This window comes from Pelobates fuscus, chromosome 4, assembly GCF_036172605.1.
Source record: "Pelobates fuscus isolate aPelFus1 chromosome 4, aPelFus1.pri, whole genome shotgun sequence".
NCBI classification, from domain to species: Eukaryota; Metazoa; Chordata; class Amphibia; order Anura; family Pelobatidae; genus Pelobates; species Pelobates fuscus.
The window spans coordinates 306714451-306738956 of NC_086320.1; the positions used below are offsets into that span (position 1 = coordinate 306714451).

Consider the following 24506-nt stretch of genomic DNA (forward strand, 5'->3'; position numbering starts at 1 on the left):
ACAATAACACAGAGAATATGAGAACTCTGAGAATGGACAAAAACGTAGAGAAACTCAGTAGCTTGCCCATCGATAAATCCCCACTCCGGTCTTAAAATATTTTTTGCTCACTTGTGCCATTACAGAGAGATCCTGTTCCAAGACATATCAAGCGGATCCCACCCATAGCCTTCAATATGATACACACGAGGTTCTCTAATTGAACTAAAGAGAATAATGTTACTGATAACAGAATACTGTGGATAAAGTGGAAAAGTTAGGAAACCTTCTCAAACAATTGGTAACACTATCTCCAATCCTATCTCCCCATAATATTCAGTTACAAGCCACTGAAAATGAGAAAGTGAGGTGGGAAGTTGAAAAGACACAGCTGCAACAAAACATAGAAGAAAACAAGGATAGGATGATGAAGTTGGAAAGCTACTGGATCGAAGCTCAAACCCTGTGCCATACTGTGAACGAACACCTGAAGGAGACGCAGAGTCAGTACCAGGCACTAGAGAAGAAATACAACAAAGCCAAAAAGTTGATCAAGGACTTCCAACAAAAGTAAGAAAGCTGGTATCATATTTTTCTAATAATTAACAAATCTTTCAGCATTCAAAGATTGTGTATATAATGTGCTTACCTGCGAGTTTTTGGTGGAACATTGTTTAAGCCAATCACTAAGACATCACATGAAGGTATAACATTTATGTAGATCAGCCTAAACAGGGGGTAATTAAAGGATTAGGAGAGGTGACTTAGTGAATCTAGGTGGAAAGCGGAAGGTGGGGTCAAGAAGAATACTCTGATCCCAGGTTAATTTCAAAAATATTTTTTAAAATAGTGAGGGCAAATTGAAATGGTTAACCCAACATGGCATGTATACCAGTGGTGTATCTTGGTTTTGTGCTGCCCTAGGCATGACACACACTGATACACTCACATTTTTTTTTTCATTTCAATCCAGCCAGCCTCCCTACTTGCCTCTTTGCACCGGGTGGTCGGTCAATGGAGGCGGCGAGGGAGCTCTGATCTTCCTGCTCTCTCGCATGCTTCTTTGTGATGCCGGGGCCAGAGTGACGTCATATTCCAGGGCACGAGAGGGATCAAAGCAAGAAGAGCTCAGCGGACAGCGCTCCCTCGCTGCCCACCTACAAAATGAGCAAATGCCAGTCTTGGGGTGGGCCCATGCACAAGAGGCTGACAAGGCATCTGCCAGGACATTTGGGGGGGCAGCTTTTTTGCCGCTTCCCCTGAAAGTGCTGTCCAAGGCCAATGCCCTGTCAGCCTTGCGCTGAATACAGTGCTGATGTAGACAATATTAATAGCTATAATCTCCATTACTATTTGTATTTTTAGCTTTTGTAATCCCCAATAGACAGTAGTGATGTAGCAGACTAGAATGAATATATTTATTTGTCTTTTTAGTTTGTGTTTTACCTGTACCATGTCCACTTAATAAATCCCTATCTAATTTTAATTGACTGTTTGGAAACCAATCAGTAGCTTTGATGGGTTTTAATAACCAGCTAGTTTTGCAGAATACCTTCCTAGTGTCACATTAATGAACAGATCGCAACAGTGGGTTGACTAATAACTTGTATAGATTAGATCCTTGTGTTGGCTGTAGAAATACAGGGGATGAGTAAAGGTCATGTATGTTTGAACTGTAAATAAATGTCTATGTCTTACACTGTAAATAGTTTGCCTATAACAGGAGCACATATGCTCTGTTGGTCTTTCATTCAAGATAATACAATTTATGTAAACCAATAAGATTGGACATTAAAGCGGCACTGTCATGCCGAATCCTGTTTTTTTTTTAACCCCCCTCCCGCCTACACTACATCCAATCGACCCCCTAGTCATCCCCAAATGCCCCTAAGCCCCCCAGATTACCTATTTTTAATTCTTTATCTTCTGCCCCGATCTTTATTCAGGGCGCCGCCATCTTTGTGTGGGTAGGTGAAGTCCCTGTGGGACACGTCATCTACCCACACTACACAGACTGTGAGATTCCCGCACATGCCCAGTGAAACACCTGGACATGCGAACGGGAATTTCACCTATTCATTCATTCATCAGACAGACGAATGAATGAATAGAAAAAATCAGATGAACAAACTAACACTGTGTATCAGTGTTAGTTTGTTCGTTCAGTTTATTACAAGGAGGGAGCTACCGGCGTGCAGCTCCCTCCTTGTAATATGTAACTATAGAAGCGGCAGGGAGCAGTGTTCCCCGCCACTTCCTAAGCCCCCCATGTCCCCCCCTCACTCTATGGGGGTCAATATGACCCCCATAATAGCACAAGGGAGATTAAAATCTCCCCAATACCCCTACTCGCTATACCGCGAGTAGGGGCATGTCCACTAAACAGTGAGCAGCCTGTGGCTGCTCACTGTAAAAAAAAAAATGGTAATAAGGGGGGGGCCTACTGGGGGGGGGCCTACTAATAAAACAATAAGGGGGGACCTTCTGTCCTTCCCCCCGGCCCCCACCCCTGAGCGGTGGGTGGGGGCCCTAATAAAACAATAAGGGGGGGGACCTATTGTCCTCCCCCCCGGCCCCCACCCCTGCGCGGTGGGTGGGGGCCCTAATAAAACAATAAGGGGGGGGGACCTACTGTCCTCCACCCCTGAGCAGTGGGTGGGGGCCCTAATAAAACAATAAGGGGGGGGACCTACTGTCCTCCCCCCCTGGCCCCCACCCCTGCGCGGTGGGTGGGGGCCCTAATAAAACTAAGGGGGGGGACCTACTGTCCTCCCCCCCTGGCCCCCACCCTTGCGCGGTGGGGGCCCTAAATGCCCCCCCCCCATCAAGGTGACTAGGGGTCCCAAGCCCCTAGTCACCCCCCACCCAAAACATTCTATCCCCTACCTACCCCCCTCACCCTAAAAATAGTGAGGGGGGAATAAAATAACTAACCTGTAAAAAAATAAAAATAAACTTACCATTTGACGTCTTCTTTTTTCTAAATTCTTCTTACTTCAGCCCCCCAAAAGGCCAAATAAAAATCCATAAACCCGTCGCACTTTAAAAAAACAAAAAAAAAAAAACGAGCGCAAAAAAATTTAATCCATCTTCACCCATGGAGGGCACGCCGCGTACTGAGCTCCGCAGGGCGGGTCAAGGCTTATAAAGCCTTGCCCCGCCCTGCAATTAGGCTTAGAACACAATGATTGGTTGGTTTAAGCCAATCAGAGTGCTCTGTGTCATTTTACACAGCGTGGGAAAATTCAAAAGAACTTTCCCACGCTGTGTAAAATGACAGATCACTGTGATTGGATGGTTTTCAAGCCATCCAATCACAGTGCTCTGTGTCATTTTACAAGCGTGGGAAAATTCCAAAGAACTTTCCCACGCTTGTAAAATGACACAGAGCAGTGTGATTGGATGGATTTCAAGCCATCCAATCACAGTGCTCTGTGTCATTTTACACAGCGTGGGGAAATTGAACTTTCCCACGCTGTGTAAAATGACACAGAGCACTATGATTGGATGGTTTGAAATCCATCCAATCACAGTGCTCTGTGTCATTTTACAAGCGTGGGAAAGTTCTTTGGAATTTTCCCACGCTTGTAAAATGACACAGAGCACTGTGATTGGATGGCTTGAAAACCATCCAATCACAGTGATCTGTCATTTTACACAGCGTGGGAAAGTTATTTTGAATTTTCCCACGCTGTGTAAAATGACACAGAGCACTCTGATTGGCTTAAACCAACCAATCATTGTGTTCTAAGCCTAATTGCAGGGCGGGGCAAGGCTTTATAAGCCGTGACCCGCCCTGCGGAGCTCAGTACGCGGCGTGCCCTCCATGGGTGAAGATGGATTAATTTTTGTTTGCGCTCGTTTTTTTTTTTTTTTTTTTAAAGTGCGACGGGTTTATGGATTTTTATTTGGCCTTTTGGGGGGCTGAAGTAAGAAGAATTTAGAAAAAAGAAGACGTCAAATGGCAAGTTTAATTTTTTTTTTTTTACAGGTTAGTTATTTTATTCCCCCCTCACTATTTTTAGGGTGAGGGGGGTAGGTAGGGGATAGAATGTTTTGGGTGGGGGGTGACTAGGGGCTTGGGACCCCTAGTCACCTTGATGGGGGGGGGGTTCATTTAGGGCCCCCACCCACCGCGCAGGGGTGGGGGCCAGGGGGGGAGGACAATAGGTCCCCCCCCCTTATTGTTTTATTAGGGCCCCCACCCACCGCTCAGGGGTGGGGGCCGGGGGGGGAGGACAGTAGGTCCCCCCCCCCTTATTGTTTTATTAGGGCCCCCACCCACCGCTCAGGGGTGGGGGCCAGGGGGGGAGGACAGTAGGTCCCCCCCCCCTTATTGTTTTATTAGGGCCCCCACCCACCGCTCAGGGGTGGGGGCCAGGGGGGAGGACAGTAGGTCCCCCCCCCCCTTATTGTTTTATTAGGGCCCCCACCCACCGCGCAGGGGTGGGGGCCGGGGGGGAGGACAATAGGTCCCCCCCCCTTATTGTTTTATTAGGGCCCCCACCCACCGCTCAGGGGTGGGGGCCGGGGGGGAAGACAGTAGGTCCCCCCCCCTTTATTGTTTTTATTAGGGCCCCCACCCACCGCGCAGGGGTGGGGGCCAGGGGGGGAAGGACAATAGGTCCCCCCCCCTTATTGTTTTATTAGGGCACCCACCCACCGCGCAGGGGTGGGGGCCAGGGGGGGAGGACAGTAGGTCCCCTCCCCTTATTGTTTTATTAGGGCCCCCACCCACCGCGCAGGGGTGGGGGCCAGGAGGGAAGACAGTAGCCCCCCCCCCCCCAATCTTTAACCCCCGCGCGGGAGGGGGGATGTTTATTAGTTTTTTTTTTGTTTTTTACAGTGAGCAGCCACTGGCTGCTCACTCCTTACTAGACATGCCCCTACTCGCGGTATAGCGAGTAGGGGCATATTATTTACTAATACTAAGTAATCTTTACTTAGTATTAGTAAAGTTGGCTGAAAGACCAATTCAAGTATTTCAGCCTTTTAGTAGATAGCTCCCTGATACCGTGGGAATTAGGGAGTTATCTACTAAGCGGCTGCAAGATGCAGCCGCGGCAATGAATAGGATCGGAGTTTCATTCATTATAATGAAATTCCGATACAAACAAAGTACCGAATTGCTTCCTAACACCAATGGAGAAACTCTTCTCATTCTGTTAGGATGCAATTCGGAAGTTTTGCCGGCGTTCTGTCTAAGTGACAGGACGTTCGGCAATACTGACAGGAAGCATTGTGGGAACAGGGAGGAAAGCTAGGGATCATGGGAAAATTGCTCTGACCAGCGGAAATGAAGCACACTTTGCTCCTCCGCTGGTCAGAGCTGGTCAAGCGGAGGAATCCCATAAGACAAAGAGTCCCTACTTTGTCTTATGGTTTTAAAGAAAACTAAAGAAGACAGGAAGAAAAGAAGAACAGATCCTGAGAGAGGGGGAGAAGAGGAAGAGATTGAGGAAAGGTAAGTTCGGCATGACAGTGCCGCTTTAAGAGGTTTAAATAAGGCACTATAATGATTTGTTAAAAAGTTTGATAATTTTTTTATTTGTTTTAAAAAGTTACAGAGCTGTGTATCCATAGAATTTGAAATATATTGAGTCCAAAGCAACAGATTTAGAGCCATGCACATTGGAACGGTACAAGCTGTTTTTGTTAATATTTATGACATTTTATGTAAGTTATGGTATATCAGCTGTATATCCAATAATGTTGTGGCCATTTAGGGAATTTTTTTACACCGCCCATCCCATGTTTTTGCACAAGTCGCAAAGTTGTAAAATGAGCAGCCAGTACAAGAGGTTAGGTAGAGGATGGAAAATGTATCTCATTACTACAAGAAACTTGGGCTGTTAGTGGTTACGGTTTACTTGAAATATCACCAGTTATTACCATGAATTAAAAGTCTTTCCCCTTCCCTCCCCTCCATTTTAATTTCTGTGTCTTTTCCCAAATATTTAGATTTTCTGTTACAAAAAAACAGTGAAAGTTCAAATGGGAAAAGAAGAACTACTTAAACATATATTGGATCAATATATAGGCCGTGCTTTTCATTGGGTAGTCACCAAAACAACTTCAGCTTAATGAAGCAGTTTTGGTGTATAGATGATGCCTCACTGTTTAAATTACTTTTGTATCTCTCCATGCACCCCTAGCCACATCTCTCCCGGCCTGCATGAAAAAAAATATTTAATTTCCAATCAGATGTTAACTTTTAAAATGTTTTTGTCCGAATTTTTTGCAGTTCTGCCATTTTTTCAGAAAGACGAATGTATGAAGGCAAATTACAATGAATGAATGAAGAACCAATTGCTTGTTTGTCAATATCTTGTCAATGCAATTCGTTCTTATATTTGCTCGTTTTAATTATTACAAGGAGGGAGCTACCAGCTTGCGGATCCTTGCTTGTAATATTTAAACAGACGTGGAGGTGAGTTCACCGGGCGGGGAAAGCTTTATAAAGGATTTCTAATGCCATGCAGTTTGAGTCCGAGCACTGTAATTGGTTGGCTTAAGCCTCTGTTCTGGCAAGTAAATCTTGAAACCTGTCAATTCTGATATATACCTATCAGAGAACTTTGATTGAGCGCTCTGACTTAAATTGCACGATGTGGGAAAGCCGCTATAAATTGCTGTTGCAAGCGTGCAGCACTGGAGTGTTGCCGTGGTGGAGGTGGTGAAAGTTTAGGAACAGAGAGGCAAACTCAGACTCAATCTCCCTCATTATACTGGTGTTTCATGGCCCTGGGAGTGAGACATTTGATCTCCCTGCTCTGTGGCTTGATATTACATTTGCAATATGGGGCCTGGGTCCTCTGAGCAACCCATGCTCCTTACAGGTGTATATGGCCTGTATCCCCATGATGGTGGCCCTCAGAGCAAGTGAAAAATGTCAGTTAAAATCCAAAATTTCTTGGGAGAATACTGCACACAGTAAGAATGTTTCTTCATAGGTGTAGATTTGTAAAATAAGAATCAATTCCCAATTAAAAATAAAAATAGAAAGCATGTGTTCTACAAAGTGCTTCCGCTAGCCACTCCTTTTGTGAATGGTCTAGAAATGAAACCGTTAAAGATCACTATAGTGTCAGGGGGAAAAAAAACGTTTTCCTGACACTATAGTGCCCTAAGGGTGCCCCCACCCTCAGGGTCCCCCTCCCGTGGCGCTAAAGGGGTTAAAACCCCTTCAGCAGCTTACCTTAATCCAGTGCCGGGCTCCCTCGGCGCTGGTGACCTCTCCTCCCCTGCCGACGTCATTTCTCAATGCTTTCCTATGGACGTTCTGCACGCTGGATGCAAATTTCGCATTCAGCGTCGCAGATGCGCCTCTAGCGGCTGTCAGGACGACAGCCACTAGAGGTTGGATTAAACCTGCTATGTAAGCATAGCAGTTTCTCTTAGGGTTAAAACCTAAGGGACCTGGCACTCAGGGTGACTATTGTGTCCCTTTAACCCCTTAACGCCGTTACGGCGTTCTATGCCGTCGCGGCTTTAAAGGGCTATAAAGCCGTTGTGGTGGCATAGAACGCCGTTGCGGCTTAAGCCCCCAGGACCTCGGCGGTACTCACCTCCGCCGCGATCCTCTTCTGGAGGGCTGCCTGACAGCCCAGGCAGCCCTCCCCGGCAAATGAGGCCCCCGGGGGCCATGTGATCGCTCTTTGAGGATGTGCCAGATCTTTTTGAACATGTTAAAAAATAAATTAAAAGTATTTTTATATATATAATATATGTATATATATTATATTTATAATATATGTATATATATGTAACGTCATACGTAATGTATTTTAATATTAATATTAGTATATATATATTAATATTAAAATACACTTAGAATGACGTTACATATATATAATATGTATATATATACATATAATTACAATGTATGAATATGTATAGATATATATACGTATAATTACAATAATAAATAAAAATAATAAAATAAATAATTAAATAAAATAATAAAATAAATAAATAAAATATTGAAACAAAATTTAAAATAAATTATATATTCATATGTCATTTCATTCTAACTGTATTTTGTTATTAATATATATATATTGGTAACAAAATACACTTAGAATGACATTCTATATATATCTATCTATATAAAAAATACAAATAACCGCACATATATATATATATATAGATAAATACATATAATTACATAAAAGATTACATTAGTATACACGTAGAATTTAAATACCTATAAATGCATGTATATTAAAATTCTACGTGTATATTTAAGTAATCTTTTAACATAATTATGTGATTTGATTAAATAAAATTTGATTGACATGCCTGACAAAACAGGGAGAAAGTGCAGAGAATTTAATTCGCAAGCACTATATTTGACCCTGTAACTCTCCAAGACACCATAAAACCTGTACATAGGGGGTACTGTTTTACTCGGGAGACTTCGCTGAACTCAAATATTAGTGTTTAAAACTGGTAAATTGTATTACAACTATGATATTTTAAGTAAAAGTTACATTTTTTTCATTTTTTACAAACAAACGGCATTTTTATGGACTATATTATTGTTGTAATGTGTTTTACTGTTTTAAAACACTAATATTTGTGTTTAGTGAAGTCTCCCGAGAATAACAGTACCCCCCATGTACAGGTTTTATGGTGTTTTGGAAAGTTAGAGAGTCACATATAAGGCTTGCATTTCATTTTTTTGACATTGAAATTTGCCAGTTTAGTTATGTTGCTTTTGAGACCGTATGGTAGCCCAGGAATAAGAATTACCCCCCTGATGGCATACCATTTGCAAAAGTAGACAACCCAAAGTATTGCAAATGGGGTATGTACAGTCATTTTTAGTAGCCACTTAGTCACAAACACTGGCCAAATATTAGTTTTTTGCTTTTTTCACACAAAAACAAATATGAAAGCTTACTTTGGCCTGTGTTTGTGACTAAGTGGCTACTAAAAAAGACTAAACATACCCCACGTTCAATACCTTGGGTTGTCTACTTTTTCAAATGGTATGCCATTATGGGGGTAATTCTCATTCCTGGGCTACCACACCGTCTCAAAGGTAACATTACTAATCGGGCAAATTTCAATTTTAAAATGGAACGTTCTATATTTGACCCTGTAACTTTCCAAAACACCATAAAACCTGTTAATGGGGGGTACTGTTGTACTCGTGAGACATCGTTGATTACAAATATGTGCATTTTTTTTCAGTATGTCATAACAGTATTATGACATTTACAGCTAAAATGTGAGGCGGAACTACAATTTGTTTTAAAAAATTAAAATTTCTCAGTTTTTTAAATTTTATTCATAATAAATTATGTTTCGGATATAAATATTTGTTATGAAATGAAAGCCCTGTTTCTCCTGAACAAAATGATATATAATAAGTGCGGGTGCATTTAATATGAAAGAGGTGAATTACGGTTGAACAGACATATAGCGCAAATTCCAGTTTTTGTTTACGTTTTGTTTTGATCAGAACGTGTACTTTTGACTCCGTCCTGAAGGGGTTAAGGCAAGAATGTTTATAACAGCTTTTTACCATGTTCACCTACTTCTGATTACCTTTAAATTCTGCACAATATATATGTATATATATTTTTAAAAATCAAGTGTGTTGGGTTTTGTTTTATTTAAAAGGGAAATGGACTTTGTGAAACGCCAAGAAGCTGAAAAAAAGAAAATTGAAGACATGGAAAAAATTCATCTTGCAGAGGTTCAGAATTTGCAGTCTCGCGTGAGTATACTTTTAATCATTGACCTTTGTTTTGTTTTTTTTCTGGATTGGTTTGCTAAAAAATATTAAATAAATATGAATTACAAAGATTAAAAAACCTTGATCGGTAAACCTTTACAGTAAACTGACAACAAAGTTCCAGGATTCAGCTGTTTTTGCCTAATTGTGTGCCTCTGTTGTCAACTTACTACAAAATAAACACAATACAACCGCTACTTTCAGAAAAATAGCTTCTTGTGTTCATTCTAGATTCGAGACCTTGAGGCAGAAGTATTTAGGCTTCTGAAGCAAAATGGCAGTCAAGTTAACAATAACAACAACATTTTTGAAAGCAAGACAAGTCTTGAAGAAGATTCAAGTGGGGTTTCAGCTGAGAATTTGGATGAAAAACAAGAACCGTGTTTGGATGGCTTAAAGGAAGGTTTGTTAAAACATTGAAAATCTTCTGTAAGCACTTGAAATGAGAACAAAAAAATGACACTTCTGAAAATATGCATTATGCATGTAATGAGCGCTGTGTTAACGCCAACTGCTGTAACATTATTAGTATGGTAAGACACAGGTTTCATTTTTGTATTTGTTTACTCTGTCATGAGGAGATGGAGGTGTCTGACAATTTACTACACAGAAAGGGTATGGAATATCTATATATGTGTTTGTGTTTTTGTCTTTTATTGTAAAACAAATAAACTATCACTGTACATAATCAAACGCAGGGTTTGGCAATCCAAGTGTGATTCATTTTGGACATATCTGAAGCAATCTAGAACTCTAAAGACTGTTTATTAGGAAAAGGGAAGATTTCTCCACATAGGGATAGAAAAATCTAGAGTGTTTTCATGGTAGTTCTGTTTTCATGAGATACAATCACTCTAGATACATTCACAGATGCATTTATCAATTCTGAGTCATATCTTGCACGCCCTACATGCTGGCATGAAACCATGACAGGGATTTTCATTTTCCAGGTTTAATTACACTAAAATTGGAAGACAAAAATGGCAATGACCCAATTTAAATGTATGTATTGCATAGATCTGTACCAAAGCTGGATTCATCATATGCCAGACATTTACTGTATACACCGCTGTGCTTTGTGGCCATAAGTATGTACACATAAAAAGTGATTTTATTTGGCTTTGATGCACCCTTGTACATTGCCATAGAGTATTATTGTTTTATAATTTATATGCAATATACCTATCATAAGTAAAAAAAAAACACAAAAAAAACCTTTCAGGTGTGTTTTATTACTGCATTTCTGTGCACGTTTGAAGGTCCAACTTCACAAAAAGTGCTCTGCCTAAACTAGAGATGGCTAATTTTGTACTCCAATTTTTATACCTATTTTATTTACCTATGGCTGGCCTAAAGGAACCATGTTATCTATATTTTCACATTAATTTTAACACCTGGGAGTATTCATTACAGCGTTATAGTCTGAAAAGTGGTGGTAAGTTATAAAATTTGAGCAATAACCGACAGATAAATCCTGTCGATTCCTTTAGCTTCTCTTGCCTTACGTTTTGAACTTTTAACTGACTTTGACAAATCTACACCAATGTGAAATATACTTACCAATCATTCAGGATTTAATGGACTGTATGAACTACTGGCATTAGCACTTGATGGTTGGTTTATCCTCTAATGCATTTTGCTACTTTCATTATCTGCATTTAGGGCGTGCAAGACCAAATGCTGGCTTCTATAATCTACCATGAAGCGACCCATATCTAACATGCCATACGTCACAGCTGTGGCAAAAAAAATGTAATAACTTCATTTTATACTGAGCTATTCAAATGTATCATGTTTCAAAATATATACAGTTATTAAATCTAAGTTTTATGTAGCTGTCCATAGTGTTGTTGTTCAAACATGCCTCCCACTTACTATTTTCGTTTGTGTGGAAGAAACTTGTCAGACAGAATTTTTTTATTTGGCGTCCATGCCAAAGGTCTTCAGATTTGTTTGGCAAAGAATTATGGGAGTTATCCAACAGTTTTAGGACCAAGGTTGGGCACACCTCCTGTATATTTTGGGACAAATTGTGACATTCTATTGTGTTAAAGGAACACTATAGTCACCTAAATTACTTTAGCTAAATAAAGCAGTTTTAGTGTATAGATCATTCCCCTGCAATTTCACTGCTCAATTCACTGTCATTTAGGAGTTAAATCACTTTGTTTCTGTTTATGCAGCCCTAGCCACACCTCCCCTGGCTATGCCTGACAGAGCCTGCATGAAAAAAAAAACTGGTTTAACTTTCAAACAGATGTAATTTACCTTAAATAATTGTATCTCAATCTCTAAATTGAACTTTAATCACATACAGGAGGCTCTTGCAGGGTCTAGCAAGCCATTAACATAGCAGGGGATAAGAAAATCTTAATTAAACAGAATTTGCAATAAAGAAAGCCTAAATAGGGCTCTCTTTACAGGAAGTGTTTATGGAAGGCTGTGCAAGTCACATGCAGGGAGGTGTGACTAGGGTTCATAAACAAAGGGATTTAACTCCTAAATGGCAGAGGATTGAGCAGTGAGGCTGCAGGGGCATGTTCTATACACCAAAACTGCTTCATTAAGCTAAAGTTATTCAGGTGACTATAGTGTCCCTTTAAGATTTACTGAGGCCAAACAATTTAGCTCAATAACATTACCATTACAGCACCATTACAGCAGTGGTCAAATTGACTTCATAATGTTAATTATGAAGTTGTTTCATTTAAAGGAACACTTGGGTCAGGGATACAAATGTGTATTCCTGACACTCTAGTGTGAAAAGCACTTTTTAGGTTGCCCTCCCTTAAATAGGGTTAAAACTTACTGGCTTTGCTCATGCTCTGCCCTCTTGGCTGAGATCATCAGAATGGACAATCTCAGCCAATCCAATGCCTTCCCATAAGAAAGCATTGGGAAGCTAATGCGCAAAATGCTGCGCTAGCCAATCGGCATCTCCTTATAGAGATGCATTGAATCAATGCATCTCTATGGGACAAGTTCAGTGCCTCCATGCAAAGCATGGCGACGCTAAATGTAAGTGCTGCACACTGTGCACCTCGAGCGGCCGTCTGTGTAACTGCCACTGGAGGTGTCCCTAGGCAGCAATGTAAACACTGCCTTTTCTCTGAAAAGGCAGTATTTACATGAAAATGCCTATAAACACCAGAACAACTGCATTAAGTTGGAGTTTTTCTAGTGACTATAGTGTTGCTTTAAAGCAGTTAAGCCCCACCCCTAACCTCTCATCCAGAGTTTCAGTGGGATTAGTATTGAAACGTTTTGTTTTTAAATAGTTGCAAAAGGAAAATTAAAAAATGAAAGTGTATGGAAGAGGATGTTTGCAGTGTTAAATAAGATAAAAACGATCCCTTTAAAATAAGGCTACTTATTCACTAATAATCTACGAAGCGTGTTACATCCTAAAAAGAGATATGTATCACGTGTTACAAATTGTGCCTTTTTACATGAAATTCAAATAAGAATACATTTTCGGTATAGTCATTGCCTTTCAAGTTAGCTTAATTAAATCAGAAGACTTTGAAGCTTTGTTACTAGAATGCACGTAACATGAATTCTAAAAATATTTAGCCAATGAGAAATCCTAGGTCTGCTTCTTTGATTCTGATTAAAATTATAATTTTTTTAAATTGCATCTATGTTTTATATCGAGACACATAAGGGCTTAGGCACTAAACCAGGGAATTGTGGAGAACTGACAAGATAATTGCAAGTTTTAGTAAAAATATCAAAGCTTACAAACTATCTGAGTTGGAGAATAATTAAGTTCAGCAATTTTAGTCTATAATGTAGAATTTCCTTGCCAGTTCTTCACTTTTCCTTGTTAAATGAATAAACCTTAAGGAGGTCCATTTAAAGAAACGAGTTGAGATGACCTTTCAAATGTCAGAACACTCTGGATGAGTTGGAACACATTTCCTGTTCTGCTGAATTGAAGATGTTTTGTCTTCAACTTGGACATTTTACCCTAAATGTTTTCGATCCTTGTCACCACAGCTTAGGTTTAGTTAAGGGAACTCGTCATGTATTATACAAATTCCATTTCTCTTCATTTCCCACAATTCTTAGAGAAACCTTGAGGCTTCGTGGAAATTAGAGTACACACACCTCTACTATCTGAAAGTGAACAGTGCTTGCAAGCAAACTAATGAAGGAAATGGTCTATTCTTTATATCCTTTGGTTTACTCTTCATTGTCTCTGAAGTCATTTGTATTCTTTCTAACAGAGAGCTTGTAAACACTGCCACATATGTGGAAAATTATTAGGACCTGTTAAAGCAAAAGGTAGCTGCCCAGATGTGGTAGATCTACAACTTCCATGATGCTTTGCATGCCTGTAGAATGACAAAGCAATATAGAAGCTGTAGTTTTTAAACATATGAGGATCTACCTTTTGGGCACCCCTGTGTTAGAGAGTTTACATTTACAACCTTGTTTCTCCTTTGAGCCTGTGATTAGCTGTTCCAACTTATTGCTATAAGGGTTCATTTCAGTAAATTACTTATACAGCGCTTCACAATTATAAAAGTGAATATTAGAGTGAAAGAAGGCCCTGATCAAACAAGTTTGCAGTCTTTGAGGATTTTAGATGGATGTGTTTTACCCAAGGAGACTTGCATCCTATACAGTGGTATGACAGGAATTCGAACCTGGGTTTCCCAGTTTTAAGGAACTGACATGCCCAGTGTTCTAACCAGCTGTAAAGGTAAATTTGGATTTGGCATTGCATTCCCTGGAGAGAAATAAAATGAAAGACAGGATACTGTAACATTTTAATGCTTGTTTACATAGCACAAAAAACAGAAGAAGGGTTGTGCCAAGAGGTAGGTATTAATAAAAAAAAGTAGTAATAATAGTATATAGAATAGTCCAAAGACAATATAATTAGTATAGTCTCACTAACTCAGTGGGGCTAAAGTTCTAATAAAATCACCAAAAAGATGAGATAAAAGCCAAAAACAAAGTCTCACACAGAGGTAAATGTCCTTATGGATTGCTGGATTTTGGGTGTAGTGTCATCGATTGATTAAGTTGTTCAGCCTCCTTGCTCGTATGTAAAACAAGAATGGAAAAAGCCAATGGTGCAATATGTACTGACAAGTGAAGATAAAATAAATGGATAAGTAGGTTCAACTCACATTTAAAAGAGCTATATCCAGCTCGGGTGTGAAGAGCGTACAGCGGTATAATCCCCGCTTAAAGGATGTGTGATAGGAGTCCTCCAGAGGGATGATGTCCAACACTCAGGATAGGAAAAAAATAAGACAACTAATAGTGCTCTCATTAAAATAAAAATGCAATAAACACAAGTAAAATTGTACTCACAAGTGGAGTGTACCATAGTGCAGTTTGGCTTCACTCCACTTGTGAGTACAATTTTACTTATCTTTATACCATAGTGCTGCATTATTATAACTTCCCAATATAATGACTTCAATCCTCTGTCTTCAATTTCAAAAATACCCTAGTGTCAAGGAAGAGCTACCAGTTTAATAAAAAATAAATTCCACTATTCTAGTCTGGGTGCAGAGATGCACACTTTAAAATAAGCAATAAAAAAAAAAGTGGATAGTGAAGCTGCTGTAATGGTGATTTTGCATTCTTGTTTTACCCAAAAGTCTCCCCACACCCCCCATCCCCCAGTGCCATTTACCTGCCCATCCGCTGCTCTGAGACTGTTTAAACAAAAGCTTCAGACTGCTGAGGACAAGGGCAACACAGATTGGTTGAGAGTGTCAGCTGATGCTGTAGCTCTCCATTCACAAAATGGCTATTTGTGCGTATTTTTTATTAATGGGGAGCTGCAGACTCGCTTAGAATCAGCTTACGCTCTCTGCCAATCAGAAGTGGAAGGACAGGGAATTCTCCCCAAATATAGATTTGAGGGATTCCTTGCGCTGGTATGCTGGTCTCTGTTCGGTGGAATTCCCCCGAACATAAACCTGCTCTCTAGCACATGCGAGACTCGGCATCCTACGACCAGGTTGTAGGAACAGAACTCCGTCAGTAACGGAGTATCACATGTAATATTTATCCAATAACAGACCTGCATAGGTTACATTTGTAACAGTCTGTAATGATCTCCAATGCCTTAGAAATGCAAGACAACAGCAAATGAAAGTTTAAAATAAAACTGAAAGCTGTGTTTATTTTCCCACATGCCCATTTTCACATTTGTAATGGGAGACATTTTACTTTGTGTTAACTTAAATGAGCTGTCATTTGTTTTGTTTTAGCCTAATGGATGTACACGTGCCCGTCCTTTACTCAGAGGCTACTGATTCAGTGTGAAAATCTGTGTTTTAATTTCCACCCAGTATTCAATCCATTTACAGTGAAACATACAGTATATCAAAATGACACAATAGATCCTAATTATATGTAGATTCCAGGATGTTCTTATACAATAGACAATATTGAAAGCTAAGTGTACCCTCTCCGGACAAATACTTTAATAGTATTATTATTATTTAGCTAAGAAGCAATACATTAAAAACGTGTCTGCTTATGATTATTGGCCTAGGTCGTCATTGTTGTCTTGTACAAAGTTAAATATTTATGTTGATATAACTTTTCCAGGGAGTCTATTCACTAAACAGTGATATGACAACCGACTTGCAAAATGAAGGATCTAGTTCCAGATTGGACACAATCCCTCACTCAGTAGTCTATTTCGGGATACATTTTGTTAGTCGGTTTATTATACTTGTTACATGTCACTGTTAAGGCAATAGATTCTTAAAGAAACAGTCTTTTTATGCCAACTTTGTAAATATATCTTTCATTTTAAACATTCAATACTATAGCTTAATAATTATTTTTGTGACTGTTCTGACCATAAGGTTCTTTATTAGATAATATGCAACAATAGACAGCCTGTATTAATTGTTGTGAATTAATTATTTTTATTATTAAGCTCATTGATACAACATTCTAAGATTTAGGATCCCCCACTTCAGAGATTTGTGTTTGCAGTTCTTGTAAAAAATCTTGCATGTTTTTTATGTTTTATACCGCTAAGCAAGGAGTCAGGAAATGTTACAGGGTGTGTAAAACCGTCCACCACATTTTGTACATATTTAAAAAAAAAAAAAAAAAAAAACAAGCTAGCTAAAATCTCATGATAGAGCATAAATGATATACAAGAGATCTGAAAGAATATAATTCATATGTGGAACTGGGGAAATAATATTACAATATATTTCATGTCTAAACACAAAATTACAATGTCATGAAGAATATAAAAAATGGTTTTCCGTTTAGTTAATTAACAGTGTGGCATAGTTCATTTGACCTATTTGAAATTCAACAGTTTCTAATAAAGTTATTTAAAAAAATAAAGCCTTCTCATGGCTCTTTGATTCCATACTGAATCAAGCAGTCACGCCCATTTAAGTGTGTATTTGAAAGAAGAACGAGTGACCTCATGTCCATTAAATAGGGATCACCCATTATGCAACTCACATGCATGGTGCCCATCTCTGATTTCAACTGCTCCATTTTCCCATCAAACTATTTATTTGATCATATTTTAAAATTATTTGCCAATATTCATATTTTGGCTTTTTCTTCTTTATTTGAATCACATGAATTTTCACAATGGTTTGAAATCAACAGATAAGTTGTCATACCTCTTGGTCTAGTTATTCCTTAAAGGGTAAAAAAAAAATACATATTTTAAAAGCTCCGATGGGCTTGTCTTACAGTATAATACACTATGACAAATTAAACAACCTAAGTGGTATAGTTAATGTGTCATCCATCTTCAAGCAACATGAGGTAAGATCCAAATGGTCTGCAAGGCTGACTTGGTGATAAAGGTTAATGTTCTGATAAACAAAACAATATAAAACATGAAATGTCTAAACTATATATACAATTATTTATGAGATCCATGTAAGTGTATCCAAGTAAGCACAACCATTATAATATTAAAAAACATCTGTCAAAAAAAATCTTTATATATTATATTAGGTAAAAATCTATAAGGGGGGGGGGGATGCTAGTGTTTAAGCAGGTAACCCTCAAATTGGAAATGAAATGGGTTATTCACTATAGTGTGAATTTTTGGTAAGTTGATGTAACTTCAAAATGATATTAAAATGTTAGGCCAAAATAGGCAAATTTAAAATTTAGCTGATATGAAGATTTGTTCCAGTTCAACTATTTGGGCTAAAATTTGAAATTCACTTAGAATTCCTAACCATTATCAATTTAGTGATTAAACCTAATAAAGTCGTATTACTTGTGGATTTTTTAAATAAAGATGTTGACGATTACTTATGAACTCTAACTGTGGGACAAATGTTCTGCCTGATTAGAACGTTTCCCCAGGCTCGGTCTCTTCAAATAATTGTTATATTGCGTGTTAAAAGAAGAACTCTCCAGAGCTGGCATACATTTACTAAATAGAGAATTGTATTGAATTTAACACAAAACAAAAAAATAAGAACTGCAAGCTATAGGCAATATTATCTTCTTTCAAACATTTTTTTCATCTCAGCCCTAGTCAAAGCGTTGCTATTTTAGCATATATTTTGCAGTCCAGTCTTCATACCACCAGAATTCACTGTTAGTGAATAAATCCTAGCCGCGTGGCACCTGTAAAAGACATTTATAGGGGGGGGGTCAGCTGTTTTATTAAGAAATAACTGTTTTATCAAATCTGCTGTATTCATAATTAGCAATTGTTTAGCCTCCATTCTAACTTAGGCCTCAATGTAATGTTGTTGGATATTAATGATTTTTTAATTTTAGATATATTTTTTTAATTATTTTTTCAACACATTAAAATATCAAAGTATATATCATATATTAAAAAAAATATCGATATATCAAAAAATATCCAACTATTACATTATTTTTTATAATATTAAATTATTTTAAAGGTTTATTCGAAAATATTAAATAATTTGAAAGCTTGTGCAACAATATTAAATTGAGGCCTAAATTTGCAATTTGCAGCTTACATCTGCAACAAAACAAATGAAAAACAACAGCATAAATGTAACTCTTCAGAAATAAGAGGTTTTCAAAATGTTTAATTCTCATGTTATATCTGACATTATATGTTAATATCCTGTCCAAAGGCCCATTCTTAAAACCAACACAAGTTTTTTTCATAGCTGTAATATTGATAGCTTTAATAAAAAGTATTTAGGTGTACGGAGATTAAAAACAGTGATGTTTATTCTCTAAAACTTCTTCTTATAAAATTTATGTCAAAATATTAACTATGGAATCAAAATTAATCTGACATAATTTTTTTTTTTTTCCAAGTCACTGTTTTGGGACAATATTTGACAAATTTGGTATTCATTTCACCAAAATAAATGAATAGATCCCAGTTCATTTAATTAGATTGCTACTTTTGTGTAACAAAAAACTATGCAACACTGTTAAAAGTTATAGTGTAAATTAAACGCATAGATTCCCCACAAAGTCCTGAATGTGTTATTATGTGCTGTGACACTGAATTTTTTAAAGCACTTAGATACTTAGATTTCCTGCATTACACATCTTCCAATAATTAAAATATGCATGGAGAGTAATTTCGTGGGGTGTGGCTACAGGCTAAGAAGTTGGTACCCTGGACATCTGTTCTTCAACCAGCTGTCATAGACAGAGCTGGTGCAAGAATTTTGGGCTACACCTCCCAAAATGTGTCCTCACTTATGTAGGTCTGTTTCTCTCCTAGTGCCCTTTTTGCACCTTATGCCTCTTTTTTTGTGTTTCTTACTCCCTTTTAGTTTCCCCTTTCCCCCTTTTGATCATTGTATTACCTTTCTTGTATTTCTTTTCCTCCTTGTGCATGTTTATTCCATTTTTTTTGGACCCTTACACCCTCACTTGATTCTTATCCCCCATTTTTAATGACTTACTCCTTTATTATATCTTATCTCCACCCCTATTAATTATATTACCACCGTTTAGTGTAACTTATCACCCTTTTGCCTCTTTGTGTCTTACACTCACTTTGACTCCCCTTCTGTCTTATAACTCCATTTGTTCCTGCCCCCGTGTCTGTTAAACTCCCCTGTGTTCTTTAGCCCCCATTTGTCTTTTACCCTCTCCCCCTTCCCCAATGTCTCTTGCTTTTTGTCTGTCTTTGTTTGTGTCTCCTCTCTGTAGCGTAGATTCTGCTGTATACTCGGTCTGACTTAAAGGAGCTCGCTGCTCATTCCCTACCCCCTTCCAATAACAGCAAACATTTCCCTGTTGGACCAGGTAGAGGGAAAAAAAAGATCCGCTACTGTGGTCATTAAGACCATGTTACACAGATTGACCAGTCAATTTAAGTGAAAGTAGGCCCTGGCTGTACACTTCAGAAAAGTTTCCCTTAACAGACAGAGATAGACTGAGAGTGTTTGCTTCCCACCATATGCCTTTAGAAGGCTAAATGGAAATAACTTTAGATTTAACACTGAAGAGTGAGAGTGATGTCGTTTAAACATAATAAATCATATTCCACAATAAAATGAACGAGCTGTTATGGGTAATCCTTTAACTGGAAGCTGTAGAACTATTTAATTAGATAATGTTAATATATAATGCATGACCCCATCACCTATAAACCAATTAATTAACTTCCTCTGTAACAATTATATCAGAAGCTATTACAAGACAGGCACTTCTCCTTATGGAAAGGAAATCTACAAAATACAGCTGAAAAGTTTTAACTTTCATGAATATATTTAAAGTTTTCCTGTGAAATCAAATTCGATAGAATTAATGGTTTAAATCTATCTCTCAAAAGGGAAGCAATTTTGAAAATATAGGGTAACACTGGAGTTTAAAGTGCGGTAAGTAGTTTGTTAAAAAGGGCACACTCACATAACATAGAACCCAACAGAGATTGGCTCAAATCTATAGCACTTGTGTCATAAGGGTTTCTTCTTAGACCTTGGATAGATGTATCTCATAAGACTCATCGGATGGTGAATGTATCTGCCTAAGCTCATTTTGTGAAGAGCCTTACAGCTGGCTCTGAGATGAATAGCAGAATACCACTATAGGGTAGTATATCCCCTAGAAAAAGAACCAGTCAGCAATGAGGATCCCACAAGTGGAAAAAATAAAATAAATTTGTTAAAACCAACTATGAAAAACAAATGGTGGAATAAAATGAAAATAATGAGGAGCCCTCTGGTCTGAGACACGCTTTTCTGCTGAGTTGCTTTTTCAATTGGAACAATGCTGCCTCTGTATGGATGTTCTTTTAAATGCATGCTAGGTCCTGTTCAATTGACTGTTCAACCAATCCATATGTTCGTCTAGGATAGTCCTTGGTGGGGTGTGTACGTACATTCAGAACCGGAATTGACGTATTGGAGCTAAGAGCATCACGTCACTTCCAGAATAAGAGAATGGCGATTGTCTATACAAACCTCCACCTTCCACCTCATATCCATGGAAACATGAAAACATAAACACAACACACAATCATTAAAATGATGTATCAACAATGTGCAGTGATGCGGTGCTTCTTCTACTATACAAAAAGGGCTTGGGAAAAATAAATAAATTAGGAAACAAATACACTTATGTTATGCATGAAATAGTGCACTGAAACAGGGCTTAGGAACTTTAAAAACGTGTATATTAGAACAAATGATTACATATGAAAATAATTCATAATTAATTGAGAAAATGAGTTAATGTTTTAAAAAACAAAAAATATGTTTGAAGGTATATATTTACTTATAGCCTGATATGTAAAGAGTATACAGCACTCCTATTTATTGACAATAATGTGTTATTATACTTTAATCGTGTGTGTGTGTGTGTGAATCCTATTAAACACAAAAGAAGAAAGAACTGAAATTTAAATTATTCTCCAGTATTTTATATATAAAAATGGCACAGCTCAAAATCATTATTTAAACTATAAGATTGCATAATGTGTAAATTAAAGAAACATCTAATTTTGGTTTGGCCGAGTTTTTTATCAAGTCATCTCCCCTCCGTTTTTTAAGGAACTTTTGGATTGCTAGAAACGTGAGAACTTTTGGATTACTGTTATGTTTTATTTTGCAATGTACAGAAAGGCTGTGTTTTTCGTATTGGTTTTTAATATTTCTTATATTGTCTTGTATTTGTGTGTTCAGGGGACGTGTGGATCTGCCCAAATAACCCAAACTATAAGGTCATATAATCATTTTTTGGAGTAATAAATTATTAATTGATTAATTGTTACATTTCATATGCTTTTCCTTTTAGTTGAGGATATTTGAATTTTTTTACAGGTCTTTTTTATTTTGCCCGTTGATGTACAAGTACTGCAGCCATAAAAACCTTTATAATTATTAAGAAACGTGTGTTTGGAAGATGGTTTAGTATCGTTTTGGAACAATCTTCTTTCTAAATTAGGTACTCCCCTGTATGTTATTAGGGTTTGATCAGTAAGTATCTAATTTATAAGAAAAAAAAGAGCATCATTCTTTAAAAGTGGCCAATATTTTTGTTGACTTTTTCACTTGATGGCTGTTACATTTAAAGTCGCAAATAAAGGTATTTGATCATCTGTGTCTTTAATATTTTTGTATTATTTTTATATTTAAACCATTCATTTAACCATCTTCTGTAACATCTTTATGTGTTATGTCTAAGAGGTCCTTTTGGTACATTTTTATCTAAAATATCCTTTTTTGTGTGCCTGTTTATGGAATATATCTGGATCAGTGCAGTTACATCTGATCCATAAGAATTGTGCATTGGGGGCATTTAATAGCCATGGAGAGAAGTGACAGCTGTTTTGGTGGATGTTACTATTCGTGTCCACCTGTTTGAATAATGTGCCTCATCTTCTACAATCTTATATAAAAAAAATAACCTATTATTATTATTATTATTGGTATTTATATAGCGCCAACTAATTCTGCAGCGCTTTACAATATTATGATATGATGGTAAATTTACAATAAATTAGTCAATTACACAGTGACACAGGAAGAATAGATAGACGAGGGCCCTGCTCAAACGAGCTTACAGTCTTATGTTTGGTTTAAGTAATGAAGAATTTTTTTTAAAGATATATAAAATATGTCATTGTGGACCAGGTTCTAACCCCCCCCCCCCCCTCCTCCCCCATCATGTCCTTGGTACACTGTATTGTGCTCTCAAAAGGACATAAAAAGATTCACCAGTGCGAACCTGATCACCATCAACGTTCCGCATCCCTATACATAAAACTGATTATTGAGCCAAAAGTAGTTATTGGTGAGAATCCAATGAATGCCCAAAAGGAAATCAATTTGTAGGGGCTGGTATATTACTGACTGTTCCAAAAGAATCAGGTGACATGGCAGTTGCTTATTACATATATTTTATAATTTTGTGTGTTTATAAGAGACTTTCTACCACAGACGTGTTTTATAATCTATTTTTATATCATTGAATTCTTTATGTTCTTTGTTGACTGCTAAAATAAAATTATACCCTGTTTTGAAAACAGAAATAATTGGAGCAAAAATAAAGATGAGCTTTTTGGACACCAAGATCAATCTGTAATTGAACGGTTTGGGATACGTGGGCAGAGCCACACGTCCCCTGAACACACACATACAAGAACATATAAGAAACATTAAAATCCAATATAAAAAAAACAGCCTTTCTTTAAATTACAAAATAAAACATATAACAGTAATCCAAAAGATCTCAAGTTTCTAGCAATCCAAAAGTTCCCATGGTGCTCTTAGCCCCGATACGTCACTTCCAGTTTGGTGTGTACGAATACGAACACACTCCACCGAATGAAATCCTTTGCCAGATGAAGGTACGGATTGGTCAATCAGCCAAGTGAAAAGAAACTTGCTCACATTTAAAAGGACATCCATACAGAAGAAGGATTATTCCGCCTGAAAAAAACAACAGTGAAACGCCTCTTGGACTGGAGAACTTCTCATTATTTTAATATTATTTCACTATTTGTTTTTAATAGTTGGTTTCAATAAATGTATTTTAGTTTTTCCACTTGTGAGATCCTCATTGCTGCTTGATATTTTGAGACGGTTAGTGCATCGTTTCATTTTAATTACCAATTTAGTGTTAATTATTTAGGTTGGCTTAAGGTTATCTAAATTTGTGGTTTGCTTTTTATTGGGAACAACATGAGCAAATATGGTAACTGCCCCAGTTATAGACATCCTTTCAAACGGGGACTCAAAAAGTTTCATGCATGCTTTTTCATCCAGATCATTGCCAGTATCTGAGTTTTGCTTTCCTGGATTGACTACCAAGCTACTTAATACAAATGATATTGAATATGAAGATGGGCACTTACATTGCTCTAGGACCATATAAAAAAAAAACACAAATAGGTATATCCCACTGAACTTCAATAAACCACACGAAGCACAGCATCTGTAGTCAACAGGGCTTAGACAAAAAGCATTCAAATGTTAGCTTAACTGAGACACTTAATTATCCCTTGGATAAATCCTGTCATGTAGGTTACATTTAACCCCTTTTTTCTTTGATAAAAATATATGGCCCTGTGGACTTATGATTAAGTGCAGGCAATTTGGGTGGAAATTGTGAAGTGGTGGGTTTATTTGTGCTCCTTTTTTACACTGTGACCTTTGTGGTCGTATATTTAACAAAGTAATAAAGAGTGAATTTTAACTTACACAAATTGATTTTTTCTAAGATAGAATTATCTCTATTGAGTTGGCATGCTTAAATGAACACTATAAATATTAGGAATACAAACATGTATTCCTAAAGCTACCAGTGCCCCTGTCCCTACTTATATAAAGGTAAATTTCCCCCTCCACACCAA

The 24506-nt window shown here is 37.6% G+C and overlaps 1 protein-coding gene across 7 annotated transcripts in view; it reads left to right on the top strand.

Moving 5' to 3' along the window:
• Positions 1 to 24506, top strand: part of PPP1R9A (protein phosphatase 1 regulatory subunit 9A) — a 252259-nt gene that overhangs the window by 189194 nt on the left and 38559 nt on the right. For all 7 annotated transcript variants that reach the window (XM_063452273.1, XM_063452276.1, XM_063452277.1 and 4 more), the window contains exons 9-11: positions 320 to 549; positions 9610 to 9706; positions 9956 to 10127. In XM_063452273.1, the coding sequence (XP_063308343.1) occupies positions 320 to 549; positions 9610 to 9706; positions 9956 to 10127 (499 nt within the window). The remainder of the gene's footprint in view (positions 1 to 319; positions 550 to 9609; positions 9707 to 9955; positions 10128 to 24506) is intronic.